Source organism: Oncorhynchus keta, chromosome 23 (assembly GCF_023373465.1).
Source record: "Oncorhynchus keta strain PuntledgeMale-10-30-2019 chromosome 23, Oket_V2, whole genome shotgun sequence".
NCBI lineage: Eukaryota > Metazoa > Chordata > Actinopteri > Salmoniformes > Salmonidae > Oncorhynchus > Oncorhynchus keta.
Window position 1 is genome coordinate 39229702 of NC_068443.1, and position 22717 is coordinate 39252418.

The 22717-nt window shown below is 41.7% G+C and overlaps 1 protein-coding gene and 1 long non-coding RNA gene across 9 annotated transcripts in view; one reads left to right on the forward strand and one right to left on the reverse strand.

The window, feature by feature from the left end:
- Positions 1–22717, reverse strand: part of LOC118402299 (abl interactor 1-like) — a 54578-nt gene that overhangs the window by 31039 nt on the left and 822 nt on the right. For 3 of the 8 annotated variants that reach the window (XM_052477191.1, XM_052477190.1, XM_035800391.2), the window contains exon 2: positions 2443–2610. In XM_052477191.1, the coding sequence (XP_052333151.1) occupies positions 2443–2610 (168 nt within the window). Of the gene's footprint in view, positions 177–2442; positions 2611–12159; positions 12297–12706; positions 12761–14011; positions 14107–22717 lie in introns of those variants that run through there. The other 5 variants (XM_052477192.1, XM_052477194.1, XM_052477195.1 and 2 more) reach the window with 5 other exon arrangements.
- LOC118402300 (uncharacterized) lies at positions 10231–11374 on the forward strand. The gene is made up of 2 exons (XR_004829466.2): positions 10231–10634; positions 11106–11374. It is a non-coding gene; the product is annotated as an uncharacterized LOC118402300 (long non-coding RNA).

Genomic DNA, 22717 nt, shown 5'->3' on the forward strand with positions numbered 1-22717 from the left:
AAAGAAGTCCCTGAGCTGCAGCCACACAAACCTCTCTGCATTCAATGCTACACATTTTATGTGCCGTGTGATAAAATAGAAAACAAGGTTGTAACTTATTTTTGGAGAGGAAACAACATGGTCACGCCCAGTTTCAGCTTGGAACCAGCACCAAACCCTTCATGCCCATTTCCTGTCTGAATCAGAGATAGGGGGCTCACAAACAGTTCATACAGAGAGCAACAACAAAAAAATCCCAAACAAAATGAGAATGAGAGGGCTGGAAAGAAAAGAAAGAGAGAATGAAAGGTTTAGCTACAGTGGGGCAAAAAAGTATTTAGTCAGCCACCAATTGTGCAAGTTCTCCCACTTAAAAAGATGAGAGAGGCCTGTAATTTTCATCATAGGTACACTTCAACTATGACAGACAAAATGAGAAAAAAAATCCAGAACATCACATTGTATGATTTTTAATGAATTTATTTGCAAATTATGGTGGAAAATAAGTATTTGGTCAATCACAAAAGCTTCTCAACACTTTGTTATATACCCTTTGTGTTGGCAATGACAGAGGTCAAATGTTTTCTGTAAGTCTTCACAAGGTTTTCACACAATGTTAATTGTATTTTGGCCATTTCTCCATGCAGATCTCCTCTAGAGCAGTGATGTTTTGGGGCTGTTGCTGGGCAACACGGACTTTCAACTCCCTCCAAATATTTTCTATGGTGTTGAGATCTGGAGACCGGCTAGCCCACTCCAGGACCTTGAAATGCTTCTTACGAAGCCACTCCTTTGTGGTGTGTTTGGGATCATTGTCATGCTGAAAGACCCAGCCACGTTTAATTTTCAATGCCCTTGCTGATGGAAGGAGGTTTTCACTCAAAATCTCACGATACATGGCCCCTTTAATTCTTCCCTTTACACGGATCAGTCGTCCTGGTCCCTTTGCAGAAAAACAGCCCCAAAGCATGATGTCTCCACCCCTATGCTTCACAGTAGGTATGGTGTTCTTTGGATGCAACTCAGCATTCTTTGTCCTCCAAACACAACAAGTTGAATTTTTACCAAAAAGTTCTATTTTGGTTTCATCTGACCATATGACATTCTCCCAATCTTCTTCTGGATCATCCAATTGCTCTCTAGCAAACTTCAGACGTGCCTGGACATGTACTGGGTTAAGCAGGGGGACACGTCTGGCACTGCAGGATTTGAGTCACTGGCGGCGTAGTGTGTTACTGATGGTAGGCTTTGTTACTTTGGTCCCAGCTCTCTGCAGGTCATTCACTAGGCCCCCCCGTCTGGTTCTGGGATTTTTGCTCACCGTTCTTGCGATAATTTTGACCCCACGGGGTGAGATCTTGCGTAGAGCCCCAGATCAAAGGAGATTATCAGTGGTCTTGTATGTCTTCCATTTCCTAATAATTGCTCCCACAGTTGATTTCTTCAAACCAAGCTGCGTACCTATTGTAGATTCAGTCTTCCCAGCCTGGTGCAGGTCTACAATTTTGTTTCTGGTGTCCTTTGACAGCTCTTTGGTCTTGGCCATAGTGGAGTTTGGAGTGTGACTGTTTGAGGTTGTGGACAGGTGTCTTTTATACTAATAACAAGTTCAAACAGGTGCCATTAATACAGGTAACGAACGAGTGGAGGACAGAGGAGCCTCTTAAAGAAGAAGTTACAGGTCTGTGAGAGCCAGAAATCTTGCTTGTTTGTAGGTGACCAAATACATATTTTCCACCATAATTTGCAAATAAATTCATAAAAAATCCTACAACGTGATTTTCTCGATTTTTTTTCTCATTTTGTCTGCCATAGTTTAAGTGTAACTATGATGAAAATTACAGGCCTCTCTCATCTTTTTGGGAGAACTTGCACAATTGGTGGCTGACTAAATTCTTTTTTGCCCCACTGTATGTGTGTATGTGTACAAAAGCTGGGACGATAAATCGGAAATTATCGACACTGACCATATCAATCACATATTGCAGGCATTTTGCTGATATCGTTCATTTCGATAAGTCGCCTATACTAGAGAAATGTGAAGTTTGAAATGAAATGCGTTTGCTAATATGGGTGATTATTAATGGAACAATTGATGGATACAACAATCAAACTAGTAAAGGATAATAAAAAAACTGTGGTGCATATTAATGGTATAAACATTGTTCTATTTATCAGAGATTGCTGAGCCAATGGATTTAGTTGAAGTGAGTACCTAAGAATTTCTAACGTTCTATATGGATTCTGTGAAGATATGACAATATGATGAATTGTATGTGTGTATAATCGATAACTAGAGATTTGATGAAGTAATACTGGGAATATAAAGAGATGCAACTTAAACAACCCATACGTAGATGTACGTAGGTTTTGAGTTGTTCCCTTTAAGCATAAATTCAGAAAATGTGTTGCGATATGGATTTATTTCCATAACTCCCAGCTCTAATGTTTATCTCTCCTGACCTGAGAGATGTGGTTGATGGAGGACTCCATCCGGCGCAGCTGCGAGGCCTGGATGTCCAGCAGCTGCAGCACGTTGTTGGCTAAGGCATTGATCTGGTAGGCAACGCTCGCCAGAGACTGGGTGGTGTAGGCTTTAGTCTCCTCCAGAGCTTTCCTCTTGTCCTGGGCCTAGAAGATGAGGAAGGTGAAGATGACTACACAAGATCCAATGGAAATTTGACTTCCACTTTATCCCAAACCCCCCGAAAGACACATACACACACATAGGTTGGAGAGGTTGGAGCAGGGGGAAAGACCATTGTATACATTATGTACATGTACATTTTGTAGATTAAATTCATGTATATGGTCATTTCCATGTAAAAGGACCCATGAGCACCAACATGTAAAGTTCATAGGAGCATGTCAAATTGGGTGTCAAATGAAAGTTAAGCTATACATTTTTCAACCATTTTCCATCGTAAAAATTATGAATAAGCAATGGTTGATTTCTTGTTAAACAGATGGAAAAAGGGTCTTAGAAAACATCAACCAGAAAAGTCTTCAAAGGTATTATAAATACATCAAAACATAATACTGTTAAAGTAAAGATCCCTGCCAACTAATATCAACACTTTATTTAGTTAAGGAGAATTTATTCTGCCTTCTGTAATTTTAAGAAACATTGTATTATACCTTGAAATTCCATTAACAAAAACCCACATATCTTTAAGATATTTTCTAATGTCTCTCCCTCATGACAAGGAAGGATAGTGAAAGTGCATAGAAGTAACAAGTAAAGGTAGACCTATCAATTATTTATAGTGTTTTTATTGATATCAATTTTGTTTATGAATTATTAAGTGATTCAAACTCAGAATTCTGTTACCAAATTTGTAACGAAATTTCAGAAAAATTTGCAACCAAATTTTTGGAATTGAAATGAATGTCTAATTAATGTCACCTCTCTCGGCTCTTACTGACACCTACCCATGAGCCCGCTCTTTCCATTTACCGTAACTAGCATCCTCACCCACTGAGCACCGACAAACACCGGAAGTCCATGGATGTTGATAAGTAGTTAAAACTTGTGAAACTTAAACAAATATGATTGGTTCAGATTTGCTTGGTCCAGACCCACCAAATCTGGTCTCGTTTGGTGGTGGAGGTCATAAAAACAATAGCCAGTGTGTAGAATAATACCCAAATATTCAAAGGAGGATATTGCATATTTCTACCTTTATGTACCTATTTAGGATGCATCACCATGAAGAGAATGACATTCGGATCAATAATTATGCATTTCTGTAGTACAGATCAGGGACCCATGATGAAATTCCGTTACCGCAATTATGTTACCGGGTGTAAATCCACGTCACTTTCTGTAGTTCAATAACCAAAATATTTTTTTTCAAAGGCAAGGTGTCGTCTAAGCTGCCACCCCATTCCTTCTGCAGCCATCTTTGAATCTTTAATTGAGAGCAGATATTAAGCAACGTTTTTGGGAAACGTGATCGCAAAAAAACAAAGGGAGAGTTTACCGAAATTCTGTTTGGAAACTTTGCATTTGCACAGATCTTCCAGTAAATGTGTTTTTGAAAAATGTTTAGTGTAAATAGTTATAAGTAGTCCATGTTCATCGAGTTGTATGGTTTGTTAAAATTTGAAATCAGTAGTTTTTGTTTGTCGTACATTTTAAAAGAGAAATCTGATTCTCAGCGCAATTCCGTTGAATTTCTCATATTGCCAAAGCAGAGGAGTTGTAGATCCACAACAATGTTTTGCAAACCTTTCCTTGGGTACCCCCTCGGATGTGCTAGCACTGGAATACATTAAATAAATGAAACTGGCAGGGGGTACTTGAGTAGAAGTTTGGAAAACAGAAAACTGTTGTAGATCATCAACTCTTCTGCTTTGGCATATAGCTAGTATTTGTTGCTTTATTGAATTTAATTAAAACGTGAGAAAGCGAGATTTGGGAGATTGGGCTCCTGTGTGGCACAGCAGTCTAAGGCTCTGCATCTCAGTCACTTCAGACACCCTGGTTTGAATCCAGGCTGTAAGACAAACGGCTGTGTTTCGGAGTCCCATAGGACGGCGCACGATTGGCCCAGCGTTGTCTGGGTTTGGCCAGTGTAGGCCGTCATTTTAAATAATATTTTTTTCTTAACTGACTTGCCTAGTTAAATAAATGTTACTTTTTAAATAACGAAATAAAAATATATAACGTGAAAGGTGGAAGGACAGAGATATACAAAAGGAGGAGAAATAGACGGCATACAATGTAGGGGGACACAGGCCGAGTCAAATTAACTTGTGAAAAACAAATACAGAACACGAATTCATCCAGGGGACAACATAGGAAAACAATGATAAAAGCACTTAGGTGGTGCTCTAAAAATACCTCTGCCTAAACGAGGACAGGGTTTTTCTCCATATGTTACTTGACATTTCTGATAAGGTGCAAAGCAATGCAGGCTGAGTAGAGTGGAATTCACACCGCCACTTCTGAATAGACAGGTGCACATTGGGACGTTAGCCTCCAGGAATGCTGGGACATCAGTTAAGAAGCGAGTCCCTCCCTGCTGCAAGAGCCATCTGTCTGAGCCTACAGCCATTGCTCTACACACAGTTCCGTTGTAAGTATAGGCCTATGAAGTGCATGAAGACTACACCACACACACAGCAGACCTGGGTTTAAATACTATTTTAATTAATTTCAAATACTTTATCGGTGCTTGATTAAGTTTGCCTGGCTTAATGTACCAATAAAATAGTCCCTAAACTGCATACCCCTCTCATCTGGCACTCCAGGCAGACTAGAGCAAATGCTCAAGGTATTTGAAAGATTGGGTTCGATACAACAGACCCTGTTACAGTGGATTTGTGTAAATAGAAAATTCCCTGAGTGTACGCAATGCATCAAAGCAAGTCCACACAGTGCAGACAAAGAGATTCTGACAACACATACCCGCACAAACACAGACATTTAAAAGGCCTATGTCTTACAATGTAATCGCAGCACAAACCTGGCACCAAATTGTACATATACAACGGCAACACACACGCACACACACATACACACGCATGCATGTCCTCAGGCACACACACACACATCTAGAAAGCACCTTGTATCAGTGATCGACATCTCCATATACGGTATGTCCCCATTCTTCCATTCATCTGAATAAAAGTACATTATGAATGTGTGACTTAAAGTACTCTTACATTATGCACTTAGAAATCGAACCATGGCTAAAGCCTTGTTATCATTGAAAGCAACTTGGTCGGCGCAATTAATGGGTTGAGTGAATAAATTTGGGAGAATGTCTGTCTCATCTGCATTGGTGTCTATATTTGTCTACAAAGGGCGCACACCTTCAATTCAGGGTAATTGAGGACAAGTGGTACATCTTAGTGGTGGAGAGAGAAGGATTAGGTTGTGTTAACACCTTTTAAACATTGACTAACATTATAAAAAAAGCTACACAGTCCCAATTTTATTTTTGCAACATTTGGGATGAAGTTGTATTTAGGCTGTTGAATGCATTTCGAGTGTTTAAGTACTAATTCAACAAAGCTTGAGTGTTTAGAAACCATATACAACACAACAGAAGCACTCAGTCATTCATTATATGTACATTTGGTGGCCGTGGTGGGATTACCTAAATTCTCAAACTGGATTTGGTAGATCCAAGATTTTTTATACATTAGATATTTCCATTAACCAACACATCAGGGCACAATATAGGTAGAGCAGTACAAATTGAACACTGATCTTACTCAACCTGCAGTACAACCGTTTTTATGGTGGAGTACTGCTCGCCCAAATGGAGAGCAGTTTGGAACCCCTGTTGCTGCTGAGCCAGAAGGGAGTTGTTGCAAACTGCTATTGGAGATTGGCCTAGTAACCCAAGGGTCAAAGAGGACATTCTCTATAACATTGGATACGTGTGGAGCAGCCCATGGCATGTACAGTAGGGCTACAACCCTCTTGGTAGGTAATTGTATACAAGAAGGTAAAACCACAACAAAACACTCCCTAGAGTCCCTACTGAAGTTAATAGTAATTCTAATATAAAAATCTTCTCCAGGGGACATGATTGTTTGAAGTCGTTTAGCAACTGAATTAATTTCATGATAGAAATCACTAAGTGATAGTAGATTGAAACACAACACTTCTTGGTCTGAATCCATAGCACAGGGGAAATTGACAGGACAAAAACATCTCACTCAACATCTCTTTGACCCCTTTCCCCTCCTCTTCATATCCTGTGTAAACTAATAGTTGTATCAGGGATTCTATGCATAGTTGATTGACAGTTTAATTACCCAATGGTGTGTACAATACTCACTGTTCTGTGGTGTTCATTTCTCATCAAATGTTCCACCAATTTCATGTGTTAGCAGGCGACCTGTTCAGAAACTAACGCTAGCTAGCAAATACACAAAATATATATATACACAAATCGATACTTGGAGTTAAGGAATCAGTATAATATCGGCCACAATAATATTGCGATTTTTTTCCCCCCATCACTAATGGTAGGTGGTACCTTTTGATGGAAGACACACATGATACTAACCTGATACAACTCTTCTAATCTCCGACCCCTATATCTCTTCATTTTCAACTCCTTTACCAAGACTAATCAGTCTCTTTTCTTGGTATTTGGTAGCCTACCTTATGATGGGAGACCCACAATGTACTAACCTGGTACGTTTGAACTAGTACCCCATCATCTAACGATACTTGTCAGACAGGCCTGCTGCTACTACTGTGAAAAAGACTTGAAGGGCCTTAAAACATTAAGTCCAAAAACAAATGACTCATGAGAGAAACATCCAGTCAGTAGGATATTATGTGAAGGGGGATTTAAAGTGGGGGCTCAGCTGTGACAAATACTGTTGCTTGTGTGTTTCCTTCCTTAATGGGATAGTTTGTGATTTTGGCAATGATTTTCTTTGTCTCTGTGTGCAGTTTGAAAGAAGTTGCCAACAAGCATTAGCGCAACAACTGGAAGTCTATGGGGATAGCTATTATGCTAGTTTGCCTGTCATTACGGATTATGGCATTTATCAATGGGCATTGTGTTCTTTTATGATATGGTTATAAAGGTGTTATAGCAGGCAACATGACCTGTAGTGCTCCTCAATGATGTCACTGATGACGAGCTATCCATCTGCACAGTTGGATTTATCTGGATTCTACAATATGGCATATCTGGTGCCCACAATGGGTGACCATTAGATCTACAAATTGCTATTCCGTTAGCGTCGTTGTCATAGCCTCAACAAAATGGCACTCCTGAGTGCATAATCTGGCCCAGACTTTTTTGTTGTTTGTTTGTTTATTAATATGATACACTTCCACTGATCCTGGGGCTCTTGTTAAGGTCAACGGCATTATGAACTTGACCCAGTACCAGGACATTTTAGATCAAAACCTGGCTGCTTCTGCCAGGAGGCTGGAACTTGGATGCAAGTGGATCTTCCAGTAAAACAATAATCCCATGCACACATCAAAATCCACAAAGAAATGGTTAATTGACCACAAAATCAACATTTTGCAATGTCCATCTCAGTCTCTGGACGTGAACCCCATTGATAAACAAATTTTGCGCCCTATCTTTTTGAGATTTTTTTTTCTTGTTAAACAAGAATCTTTCTCTGAGCAATTGTATTAGTATAAAATAACATTATATTCCAAAAATGTTGAGCATACAATATACAGGTAACTGCCAATATAATGGAAACACAGCAGGTGTGGTTCCTGACTTAATTAAGCAATTAACAAACCATCATGCTTAGGTCAAGTATTGGCTGGGCAGGCCATTATTTTGGCTACCATGGCTATGACCCCACAGGGTACGAGTGATCACTGAATAGTTTGATGAGCATGAAAACGATGTCATATGCCATGGCCGTCTCACATGCTGACTACACCGGGCGTGTGCACATGCGTGTGGGTGCGTCTACGTGCACCATTGCTCGCATGTTGATTTTGTCCATCCACACCAGATGCGATCAAGACACGTAGGTTGAAATATCAAAACAAAATGAACCAACTAAATTAATTTGGGGACAGGTCGAAAAGCATTAAACATTCATGGCAATTTAGCTATCTACAGTAGCTTGCTGTTGCTAGCTAATTTGTCCTGGGATATAAACATTGGGTTGTTATTTTACCTGAAATGAACAAGGTCCTCTACTCCGACAATTAATATACAGATAAAAGTTAAACAGAGTTTGATTCTAGTAACCTCTCCTCCTTCAGGCTTCTTCTTATTTGGAGTTTATATGGCGGATGGACATCAACTTTAAGGTACATTACCACCACCAGCTGGACTGGAGTGTATGTAAACCTCAGTTCATCAATCAATCACCCATGTGGGTATATGCTCCTAAAAACCAATGAGGAGATGGGAGAGGAAGGACTTGCAGCGTGTAAAGCATCACAAATAGAACCAATTTTTACTTTCATTGAAGTGCGCAGGCAGTGTGGATGCAATGATTGAATAACATGAATGTGTGTGGTCAGCATGTCAGTCACCAGGTCTCAACCCAATTGAACAATAATGGGATATTCTGGAGTGGTGCTTGAGATAGACTTTTCCACCACCATCAACAAGACAACAAATTATATAATATATTGTGGAAGAATGATGTTGCATCCCTCCAATATAGTTTCAGCCACTGTTCTGGCTAGTGGTGGACCAACACCCCATTAAGACACTTTATGTTGGTGTTTCCTGTAGCTCTGTATTTGTATTATTAACTTTCTAGAGTTTTTTTTATTATCTTTGTCAATGGTGCCACTCATTTTGGACCGGACTGTATCAGTGGGGAACCAACAAAGCCTTCTAATAATTGTTGTATTTTTTAAATATCAATGTCTGAGAAAACTGAGGAGAAAAAAAGATCCAATCGGGATTTTTCTTTGGTGGTCTCTGGGGAGGTACATCTAGGCAAAACTGTGTGTTTATATTTATGTAGCTTTGCGCTGTTGTTTTCACACCCAAAAAATGTTGACACTTCCTGAATGTGATGTCATTGTGGGAAGGGGCTGTGTTTAAAAGGGGTACTACAAACTAACAGGGTAGAAAGTGAAATAAAGGACACAGAAAATATTAAATACAATAACAATAAATACAATCATCATTAAAAAAAAACGTTTTTGATGAAAGATTTTAAGTATAATTATAAAATAATGAAGAAAGATGTTTTATATTTAGTTATTTAATGGCTTATATTTCTCATAGAAGTTGATGAATAGCACCCGGAGACATGGCAAAAACATCTGCAACCACCAAAAACAAAAAGCATAAAATGTTCTTTGAGACACGTCCTAATATTTATACAATTATTTTACTTTTGGATCTGGGTGTATTGTTGTGAATTTTTAGATATTACTGTACTGCTGGGGCTCGGAACGCAAGCATTTTTCTACACCTGCAATAACATCTGCTAAATATGTGTATGAAACCACTAAAATTTGATTTGTGTGTTTATGGTAAACGACCTAAAAATGAATGGAATTATGTTTTGTAACAATTATTGTGGGCTTTGTGTTTTGCAGTTTGCACGATCACGCACGCTACCAGCGAGTAGATATGGTTGTCCTTGTTCAATAGAACCGTTGGACTTGTCTCAATGTTCCTATCGCCCAGGACATTGCAGGATATCTAGGTTGACTCATTATCCTAGTTTACAGGTTCACAGAAGCTATGTTACCATGCACTCCCTCTCAAAAAAAGATTGAAACTGCAGTAATATTGCAGTAACTGCAGTCGATTGTGGTATTTTGGATTATACTGCACTCTAACTGCTGTTATCCTGTACAATTGCTGCAGTAAAAAAACGGTGTTATTTTGTACTCAGTATTTGCAGCATACTGCAGTTATACTGCACTCTAACTGCAATTATACTGTTGTGTACTGCAGTTATACTGTACTCTGACTGCAATCTTATTTCGTAAGGGCCGTCTATCCAGGATTGCTAAATAATTAGCTACAAAGGCTGCTTCTGATTATTCCTCTTTCCAAAAAGAGCTAGACGACGATTGTTTTTGTTCATGTTCTTTTATATACAGCCCTATTTATTTGAACCGGAATAAACTGGAGAGGAGTTGAGACAACGATAAAAATAATTGCGAAACCATTGCGAGACCTAGACCAGCTGGACCAGGACTCAGGGGGGCAAATGACAAACGCGTAAGTTGTTTTGCTGTCGGTAGGTAGCTAGCAATAGAAGCTCTCTTTTTACACGAAGCAGTGTTGGTCAGTACAGTACAATTGTGTAATTGATTCGTCCATGACAGGGCTTGCTAGTAGCACTACAATACAAGCTAGACAAGTTCAGCTACCTAGCTGTGTATTTACTATACCTAAAATGTGCTGTAGTCTAATGTTATCGCTTGCTAGCTAACTAGCCTAGCGCGTCTCATTAAGAGCAAAACTGGAGAAATGTTTTGAGGATGGTGGAAAGTAAAGGAATGACTTTGGTTTTATGACTCATATTAGTCTTGGAGTAACTATGCCTGTGTGCTGTACCTAACTAGCTAGCTAACGTGTGTCTTACGAGATGTCTCATATTCTACACCATGCTGCTACAGTATGAATACATACCGTATACAATGATTGCCCATATGAATGTGTACTAGCATTTTCGTGTTTCCCTCACAGACAAAAGGATACAAAGAAGTTTGTGACTCTCAAGAGATGTGAAAGGTTCCATAACAACAATCTCCCCTGTATCAAAGTGACATCGAACACCTCATTGCACCACCAAACACACAATATGCAAGTATTTCCTATGTAGAACTGTAGTATTTATTATAAGCGTTAGTGTACAGTAAAATAAAAAATATACTGTCGTACATTGTCATAACTGCCCCTGCATACTGCTTTGTAAACTCACCTCGGTCTCCAGAGTAAATACGTTTTGTCTTGAATACAGGCCATGTCTACTTATTTGCTATTTTGACAGACTAATCTATTCAAGCATGTTCACTTGCCAACAAATTTCAGGTTGAATGATACACCAACTCCCTACATAATTTGTTTTTAGCAGTAAGACTGAAGCTAGTTTATCCAAATATATTTCACGAATATCACAATGTATTGAGCCAGAAGTTGAAGTCAACACTTTATTGCTTTCATTTAGTCACTTGTAAAAAAATAAATTAAAAAAAGATCATATATAAAAACACTATGTACAAAAGCTAGCAACATCTATACCACATTGCAGTTTTGAGCATAATAGGCATTTTATATTATACTACTATATCAGTCAAACTGAATATGGATGTTGTGTTGGTTGAATGTTCCAAGCAGGTTCCAGAATGTTCTTCAGCCTCTTCTTGTGTTGGGTAATGGCAGCTGGTTGAGCAGGCTTTGGCGCTGTGGCGATATTGGCAGGGATGTTGGGTTTGGGGAGCTGTGAATCAGGCTCCTTGTTGACAACTGTCTGGTCCTTTCTGCACTCCACAGCCAGGTGTACAAGCCTCTCATACAATTTCTTCACCACCCACTGCTTCAACCTCTAGTTGTGCTGTTAAGCAGACAAGCACTGCCAACAATCGAGTGAATAGGCTAGAAAAGTATACTAACAGCCCCTCTCCCCCATGCCAAAGAATTGACTACAGGGGTGTGAAAGGTTTGAGGAGCTCTTCTTGAAGACAGTTAATTGTATTGGTGATTTAGTTTTCTCAAGAGGGTAGTGTACTTTCATAAATACCTTTGGCTGTCCTGGCTTGTTTCTAAGTCAGATGATGTTGAGATTAAGCTTATTCCAGGCTGAAAGCTTTCATCCAATGGGTCTACAGGCGCTGTACTACTAAAGCTGGTGTTAAGGTCATCATCAGCAGGATTAGTCTGTAGGACACAGTAGTGAGTGATAAGCCAACATTTTACTACTTTCCCCCCATCAACACATGCTCAAACAAGGTACTATATCCACCCAACCCACTCATGCCAATAGATCATGCATACTAACCTTCACATACAATACCCACCCCAGTCAGTCACCCACACCATCCCCTCCTTACTAATGCATAATTTACTCCAATTTAGACTTGAAGCCTTGCATGAGTAATCAACTAAGACTCCATAATACAGAGAAAACTACAGTAGGAAAACTACAGAAGTTGTAGCCTACTTGTAAACACACCAACTATGACAACAACATACAGACCATGTTAATCCCTAGCTCCAATATATTTGCTAATGCATAGAGTCATTGAAAGATTTAGTAGATTTTAGTAAGATTTTTCAAGGTGACTTACACTATTTCCTGGTGCTGAGCTTGATGCCTATGCAGATGTTGATGGGATCGGACTCTAAATAGAACAAAGTCACATTTGCCTCTGCGGTAGTTAGTTAGGTTACCGTAACCTAATGAAGCTAATGTCAGCTTGCAAAGTTACATTGCCAGATAGCAGCTGGCTAATTAAATTTATATGCTTTGGAATGTCTAGTCAGCGTATTATGAAAGCTAGATTTTGGTTGAGATACAGTGCCTTCAGAAAGTATTTATAATGTTGTGTTACAAAGTGGAATTAATTGCCATTTTTTGTCAACAATCTACACAAAATACTCTGCAATGTCAAAGCGGAAGAAAAAGTCTAATGTGTAAAAAAAATTGAATCAAAAATAAAATACTAATATATTTTGATTACATAAGTATTCACACCCCCTGAGTCAATCAATACATGTTAGAATCACCTTTGGCAGCAATTACAGCTGTGAGTCTTTCTGGGTAAGTTCTTGAACAGTTTTCCACACCTGGATTGTGCAAAATATGTCTATTAGTCTTTACCCATAACATGATGCAGCCACCACTATGCTTGAAAAGTGGTACTCAGTAATGTGCTGTATCGGATTTGCCCCAAACATAACACTTTGTATTCAGGACAAAACATTAATTGCTTTGCCACATTTCTTGCAGTATTGCTTTAGTGCCTTGTTGCAAACAGGATGGATGTTTTAGAATGTTTGTATTCTGTACAGGCTTCCTTCTTTTAACTCTGTCAATTAGGTCAGTACTGGGGAGTAACTACAATGTTGTTGCTCCATCCTCAGTTATCCTATCACAGCCATTAAACTCTGTACCCATTTTAAACTCACCATTTGTAAGGACAGATGCTGGGAGACGAGAAGCAAGTACAGGGAGTGAACATTTAATAAATAACTGATAAGAAACAAAAAAGGACAGCTTCTGAACAGGGGAAACATAACGACAATATGCTGACACGGGGAACAAACTGAGGAACATACAGATATAGAAGGGGCTATCAACAAAGTGAAGGAGTCCAGGTGAGTCTATATTGCACTGATATGGTGAGCGGGGTGCGTAATGATGGGAAGCCGACATTTACGACATTTCAGCTTTTAATTTCTTATTATTTTGTAAAAATGCTGAAAAAAACATGAATCTACTTTGACATTAGAGTACTGTGTGTAGGCCAGTCAAATAAATATCTAATTTAGGCTGTAACACAACAAAACCAAGGGGTGTGAATACTTTCTGAAGGCACTGAAAACAAATGTAGTTCGCTAGCTAGTTAGCTAGGTAACGTTAGCTACGTTACCTCAGCTTGACTTCTTTTCTGCTGCTCTGATGTTGGCTGATCGGATGCCTTCCTCTTCGAAGTGAAAGAGAAGAAAATCGATGGAACAGCATCACCTTTCAATGTTCGACGACATGGCAACCCCATCAGTTGAGAATTCAGTTCCTTTTCCAAATCCTCTGTCTGAAAGTGCTGGCTACAAACACTTTGATATTTCTCCCATAACTGGATACACCTCTACCGGGCAGTACTATGTCCTAAAATCGCTATGAATTCTGGATAATGTGCTTTGCTTACAACCAAGAAATGTAGCAGGCCCATTTCTACTAGTGCGCTCATATTTACGTGTAGTAAGGAAATTCAAAATTTTTATGACACATATGATATGTTAATAACATATTAACAGACATATATTGTGAAATAGAATAGCAGTGAAATTTCTCATTAAGTATTTTTGTGTTGTGGTGGGGACAGTAACATTAGAACTTTTAACAAAATTATACTTTAACTCTTTAGGACCCATAGCAGCTGTCTACGGACTTTCTTTAAATTACTACAGCGGCCGCGAACAGCCATATTTTTCTAACAATAATATCTGTGTCAATATCGCAAAATGAACTTGCTAACAACCTGTTGTCGTTTTTGCGTGGCTGCTGTCATTTGACATTTCAACGTTTTTTTTTACTTCATTACTCAAAATGACGCCACCGAAGCGTACACAACATTTCACTGTGAAAGAGGCTGTATCTATATTGGTCGGTGATATGGATTAGGACACGTCTTTGCATTTTGAAAAGCAATGACGTCGAGGTGAGTGAAATAAGTAAACAGCAGATATATGTTAGGTGTTGTCTATGTTTGATGCTGTGAAAGTTGGGGAATAGCTCTTAGATTAACAAGTCCTGTCATGTCATGATAACTTGGTTGGTACAGGCAAGCACATCAGCAGTGGAGCTCAAATAAAATAATTGCTCTCCGTCTCTTGGAAATAGTTGCAGTGTTTAGCTGTATATAGTCAGATAACTAGTTAGTTGTTTTGTCTTTTTTGTACCAATGTAATTCACGTATAAATGGCTTGCTATAACTAGCTAGATAACTAGTTAGTCTTGTCAGGCAAGAACTTGTGGGTAGCGGTAAATTTGGGTTGCGCTGAAGCGCCAACCTCAACTGTCACTTTCACCAGCTAGCCATACACACAACCAGTTAAATAGCCTCCAAAATTAAGGCTAGAGTAATTTGTGATTATCTGTTGGGCTTAGGTTATGGTTTGTTATGTTTGCTAGGTGCAGATATTCGTAGGATATACAGTGCATTTGGAAAGTATTCACTTTTTCCAGATTTTGTTACATTACAGCCTTATTCTAAAATTGATATAATTTTTTTTCAATCTCATCAATACCACATAATAACAAAGCAAAAATTATTTTTAAATGTTTGCACATTTATAAAAAACGAAATACCTTATTTACATAAGTACTCAGACACTTTGCTATGAGACTCAAAATTGAGCTCAGTTAAGTTCAATTGATTGGACATGATTTGGAAAGGCACACACCTCTATAAAATATCCTACAGTTAACAGTGCATGTCAGAGCAAAAACCAAGCTATGAGGTTGAAGGAATTGTTCGTAGAGCTCCGAGACAGGATTGTGTCGAGACACAGATCTGGGGAAGGGTACGAAAACATTTCTGCAGCATTGAAGGTCCCCAAGAAAACAGTGGCCTCCATCATTCTTAAATGGAAGAAGTTTGGAATCACCAGGACTCTTCCTAGAGCTGCATGCCCGGCCAAACTGAGCAATCGGGGGAGAAGTGGATCTACTTCCGGGTTGGAGCGAGCGGTCGCATCCGCACTTCGGTCCGCAGGTAGTATAACTTTTCATTACATTTCATTATAGTACAACGGTTTGATTTGTCTAATCTTAGCAATTTCTTCTTAGCTAGCTACATAGCCGTCTTTGTATCAAAGATAATTGCGTAATTATCGTATTTCGTCGTCCTAACGTAGTCTTCACTGCTATCTGCCCAGCAGCTAGCCAGCTAGCAAACGTCCACCGTCTACCGAATAGCAGCACTGTAGAAACTATTACACTCAACTGAACGACTTGATTAGTGTAGTGTTAGCTAGCTACATAGTGGTCTTTGCTGTCTTCGTATCCAAGATAATTGTGTAGTTTAGAGTGTGTAGTCTTAGAGTGATTATCTTAATTTACCGAGGTTAGCTAGCCAGCTATTTGTCGTCCTTAACGTAGGAGACACTGCTAGCTAGCCAACAGCTAGCAAACGTCTACCGAATAGAACTTCCGCACTCAACAACCCGGTCGCATTCAGCTTCGCTCCACAGGTAGTATCACATTTTCATTTCATTTCATTACAGCACAACGGTTTGATTTGTTTGATCGTAGCTAGCTACATAGCTAGCTACATAGCCGTCTTTGTATCAAAGGCAATTGTGTAGTCTAGAGCGATTTTCTAGGTTAGCTAGCCAGCTATTGTCGTTCTTTTAACGCAACGTAACGTAATCAACACTGCTAGCTTGCCAGCTAGCCCCCGAATAGCAGCACTGTAGAAACTATTACACTCAACGGAACGACTTGATTAGTGTAGTGTCAACAACGCAGCCACTGCCAGCTAGCCTACAAAGTCAACAACGCAGCCACTGCCAGCTAGCCTACTTCAGCAGTACTGTATCATTTTAATCATTTTAGTCAATAAGATTCTTGCTACGTAAAGCTTAACTTTCTGAACATTCGAGACGTGTAGTCCACTTGTCATTCCAATCTCCTTGCATTAGCGTAGCCTCTTCTGTAGCCTGTCAACTATGTGTCTGTCTATCCCTGTTCTCTCCTCTCTGCACAGACCATACAAACGCTCCACACCGCGTGGCCGCGCCACCTAATCTGGTGGTCCCAGCGCGCACGACCCACGTGGAGTTCCAGGTCTCCGGTAGCCTCTGGAACTGCAGATCTGCGGCCAACAAGGCAGAGTTCATCTCAGCCTATGCCTCCCTCCAGTCCCCCGACTTCTTGGCACTGACGGAAACATGGATCACCACAGATAACACTGCTACTCCTATTGCTCTCTCTTCGTCCGCCCACGTGTTCTCGCACACCCCGAGAGCTTCTGGTCAGCGGGGTGGTGGCACCGGGATCCTCATCTCTCCCAAGTGGTCATTCTCTCTTTCTCCCCTTACCCATCTGTCTATCGCCTCCTTTGAATTCCATGCTGTCACAGTTACCAGCCCTTTCAAGCTTAACATCCTTATCATTTATCGCCCTCCAGGTCCCCTCGGAGAGTTCATCAATGAGCTTGATGCCTTGATAAGCTCCTTTCCTAAGGACGGCTCACCTCTAACAGTTCTGGGCGACTTTAACCTCCCCACGTCTACCTTTGACTCATTCCTCTCTGCCTCCTTCTTTCCACTCCTCTCCTCTTTTGACCTCACCCTCTCACCTTCCCCCCCTACTCACAAGGCAGGCAATACGCTCGACCTCATCTTTACTAGATGCTGTTCTTCCACTAACCTCATTGCAACTCCCCTCCAAGTCTCCGAATACTACCTTGTATCCTTTTCCCTCTCGCTCTCATCCAACACTTCCCACACTGCCCCTACTCGGATGGTATCGCGCCGTCCCAACCTTCGCTCTCTCTCCCCTGCTACTCTCTCCTCTTCCATCCTATCATCTCTTCCCTCTGCTCAAACCTTCTCCAACCTATCTCCTGATTCTGCCTCCTCAACCCTCCTCTCCTCCCTTTCTGCATCCTTTGACTCTCTATGTCCCCTATCCTCCAGGCCGGCTCGATCCTCCCCTCCCGCTCCGTGGCTCGACGACTCATTGCGAGCTCACAGAACAGGGCTCCGGGCAGCCGAGCGGAAATGGAGGAAAACTCGCCTCCCTGCGGACCTGGCATCCTTTCGCTCCCTCCTCTCTACATTTTCCTCCTCTGTCTCTGCTGCTAAAGCCACTTTCTACCACTCTAAATTCCAAGAATCTGCCTCTAACCCTAGGAAGCTCTTTGCCACCTTCTCCTCCCTCCTGAATCCCCCTCCCCCCCCCCTCCTCCCTCTCTGCAGATGACTTCGTCAACCATTTTGAAAAGAAGGTCGACGACATCCGATCCTCGTTTGCTAAGTCAAATGACACCGCTGGTTCTGCTCACACTGCCCTACCCGGTGCTCTGACCTCTTTCTCCCTCTCTCTCCAGATGAAATCTCGCGTCTTGTGACGGCCGGCCGCCCAACAACCTGCCCGCTCGACCCTATCCCCTCCCTCTTCTCCAGACCATTTCCGGAGACCTTCTCCCTTGCCTCACCTCGCTCATCAACTCATCCCTGACCGCTGGCTACGTCCCTTCCGTCTTCAAGAGAGCGAGAGTTGCACCCCTTCTGAAAAAACCTACACTAGATCCCTCCGATGTCAACAACTACAGACCAGTATCCCTTCTTTCTTTTCTCTCCAAAACTCTTGAACGTGCCGTCCTTGGCCAGCTCTCCCGCTATCTCTCTCAGAATGACCTTCTTGATCCAAATCAGTCAGGTTTCAAGACTAGTCATTCAACTGAGACTGCTCTTCTCTGTATCACGGAGGCGCTCCGCTCCGCACCGCTAAAGCTAACACTCTCTCCTCTGCTCTCATCCTTCTAGACCTATCGGCTGCCTTCGATACTGTGAACCATCAGATCCTCCTCTCCACCCTCTCCGAGTTGGGCATCTCCGGCGCGGCCCACGCTTGGATTGCGTCCTACCTGACAGGTCGCTCCTACCAGGTGGCGTGGCGAGAATCTGTCTCCTCACCACGCGCTCTCACCACTGGTGTCCCCCAGGGCTCTGTTCTAGGCCCTCTCCTATCTCGCTATACACCAAGTCACTTGGCTCTGTCATAACCTCACATGGTCTCTCCTATCATTGCTATGCAGACGACACACAATTAATCTTCTCCTTTCCCCCTTCTGATGACCAGGTGGCGAATCGCATCTCTGCATGTCTGGCAGACATATCAGTGTGGATGACGGATTACCACCTCAAGCTGAACCTCGGCAAGACGGAGCTGCTCTTCCTCCCGGGGAAGGACTGCCCGTTCCATGATCTCGCCATCACGGTTGACAACTCCATTGTGTCCTCCTCCCAGAGCGCTAAGAACCTTGGCGTGATCCTGGACAACAACACCCTGTCGTTCTCAACTAACATCAAGGCGGTGGCCCGTTCCTGTAGGTTCATGCTCTACAACATCCGCAGAGTACGACCCTGCCTCACACAGGAAGCGGCGCAGGTCCTAATCCAGGCACTTGTCATCTCCCGTCTGGATTACTGCAACTCGCTGTTGGCTGGGCTCCCTGCCTGTGCCATTAAACCCCTACAACTCATCCAGAACGCCGCAGCCCGTCTGGTGTTCAACCTTCCCAAGTTCTCTCACGTCACCCCGCTCCTCCGCTCTCTCCACTGGCTTCCAGTTGAAGCTCGCATCCGCTACAAGACCATGGTGCTTGCCTACGGAGCTGTGAGGGGAACGGCACCTCAGTACCTCCAGGCTCTGATCAGGCCCTACACCCAAACAAGGGCACTGCGTTCATCCACCTCTGGCCTGCTCGCCTCCCTACCACTGAGGAAGTACAGTTCCCGCTCAGCCCAGTCAAAACTGTTCGCTGCTCTGGCCCCCCAATGGTGGAACAAACTCCCTCACGACGCCAGGACAGCGGAGTCAATCACCACCTTCCGGAGACACCTGAAACCCCTTCTCACCCCCCTTAAAAGATTTAGATGCACTATTGTAAAGTGGCTGTTCCACTGGATGTCATAAGGTGAATGCACCAATTTGTAAGTCGCTCTGGATAAGAGCGTCTGCTAAATGACTTAAATGTAAAATGTAAATGTAAGTGCCTTGGTCAGAGAGGTGACCAAGAACCCGATGGCCACTCTGACAGAGCTCCAGAGTTCCTCTATGGAGATGAAAGAACCTTCCAGAAGGACAACAATCTCTGCAGCACTCCACCAATCAGGCTTTTATGATGAAGTGACCAGACAGAAGGCACTCTTCAGTATGAAACCAACTCTTCGGCCTGAATGCCAAAAGTCATGCCTGGAGGTAACATGTTGGTGGCAGCATCATGCTGTGGGGATGTTTTTCAGCGGCAGTGACTGGGAGACTAGTCAAGATCGAGGGAAAGATGAACGGTGCAAAGTACAGAGAGATCCTTGTAAAATACCTGCTCCAGAGCGCTCAGGACCTCAGACTGGGGCGAAGCTTCACCTTCCAACAGGACAACAACCCTAAACACACAGCCAAGACAACACGTGAGTGGCTTTGGGACAAGTCTCTGAATGTCCTTGAGTGGCCGAGCCAGAGCAAAGACTTGAACCCGATCGAACATCTCTGGAGAGACCTGAAAATAGCTGTGCAGCGACGCTCCCCATCCAACCTGACAGAGCTTGAGAGAATCTGCAGAGAAGAATGGGAGAAACTCCCTAAATACAGGTGTGCCATGCTTGTTGCGTCATACCCAATAAGACCCAAGGCTGTAATCGCTGCCTAAGGTGCTTCAACAAAGTACTGAGTAAAGGATCTGAATACTTATGTAAAAGTGGTATTTCAGTTTTTTATTTTTAATACATTTGCAAAAAATGTCTAAAAACCTGCTTTTGCTTAGTCAGTATTGTGTGTAGATTAATGAGGGGGGGGGGAAACAATTCGATCAATTTTAGAATAAGGCTGTTACATAACAAAATGTGTAAAATGTCAAGGGGTCTGAATACTTTCCAAAAGCACTGTACATTGCCTAGTATTCATGTTATTAGACAGCTTAGCTGTCCTGTTAGGGTAATAGATGCCTGTGCAGTGGAGCTCATATAATGAGTTTGATATTTGTTTACATTGCCAGCTAGCAAGTTGCGTGTTTTGTCCTGTTTCTACCGATGCATTTAATTTGAAAACTGACCCTGCTTCGTAACTAATCAGCTAGCATTGGCTAACTCTGTAGTTAGTCTGTCAGGCAAGAAAGTTGATTGGAGGAGAGAGAGTGTGTGTGTAACTGTATCACACAATTTATTATGGAAACCCTTTATTAGCAAGAGTGAATGTGTATGGTTGAGAAAGAGAGAGAGGAAGGAAGAGACACAGGGAGAGAGAAAGATTAAGTTCCTGACCACAATTGTATCCTATTTGTTGCTCCTCTCCCTCTGTTAATCTAAGTCAATGGAAGTGATGTGGAGAGTCAGGGCTCAGCAGCAAAAGGCAGGGAGGAAGAGGAGTTAGAGATGATTGGAGGGATAGAAATGTGGAGCCGTTGCCTGGCTATTAGTAAATCCTCTTAGATGTAAAGACCTGCATGGTTCTGGTACCTGTTCCGACTGACATTTTTGCTTATAAATTAATCTTTGGACACAGTCGATTAAAAATAGCTTGCCTTGAGCTATACCCATAGGTCAGGTGGAAACAATATATTTCCTGAGCCCTGGGCCAGTGTAATGTAGGATGTGAAATCTGAAACCACTTGAAGCTGGGATGTCCCTTCTCACATTTAATTTGCTCTTCCGACTGTCCATCCACTCCTGGCTGAACCCTACATCCCAGCCACTGACATCGCACATGCATGTAATCTTTACATCATAGTGCAGCAGGAGAGCATGGTTTCATCACGGTACTCCATACAAAGGTCGATTTATTGCCACTAATCTAAAATAATTCATAGATTTTAAACAAAAAAACACTTTCTGTGTCCTAGATAGACACGATTAATAGGATATGAAAGGTGATTTCCTAACGAATTCAGAAAGCCAAGCTAGAGCTCTGGGAGACGTTCAAGTCGATGGCACAGACGTTTTGATCAATAGAGGCCTTTAGAAAACATGCACATTTTCTCTTGCACTAAACATACAAATTGGTATTTTACAGTTAGAAGGAAGATTAAATCATATAGTTGGTCATTTTATAATTTGATTATACTATATTTAGAAAGCACACAAGTAATTGCATGCCTTATTCATACAGTTTTGTTGAATAGGAAATACATATAATATTTCAGTAGACCACTACTGGGACGCAATTCAACTATTCAAATTATCTGAAAGACGGAGGATGAAACAAGTGCATAGGACTACGCTTTATCCATCAATCTGGAATGACAGGTATCACGATGCAGTCCCTTCGTTCGGGTAATTACAATTCAGGCAGCCTCAACCAAGTCGGGCAATAGATTTGATAAATGGTAGTTTATACACACATACGGCGCTTGCACAGAAACCTATCCAGGGGCAATAAACTGCTATACCTACCAATTTCTAACTAATGTTAAGCTAGGCACACTGTCGGTAAAAAAAAAACAAAGACCAGTCACGCATTTATTACATGCATGATACAGAATGATGGGAACTGCTTTGCTGGCTCTACTGTGCTGCTCTCAAAGGCATATAGTACATTGGTGGAAACTGCAGTAGAGCGACCATTATTGCCCTAGTAACACCGTTCGGTGACGAACGATGCCAATAGACATTAAGCCTATAATGAAGAAACGATTCAAACCATTTGACCTATTCGATATCCTAGGTTTGGAAAGCGATACATTTTCTTTTAGCCCTGGCTACAATTGTAATAGCATTGCCTAGGCTACAGTTCTAGCCTACCTATCAAAGAGAACGACACACCCTCTGAATAGTCTTCAGCAGCTTTGTAAATGCATATCAAATAGCTGGTTTAGAATGGTCGTACGAGTAGACAACCACCCGAACACGGT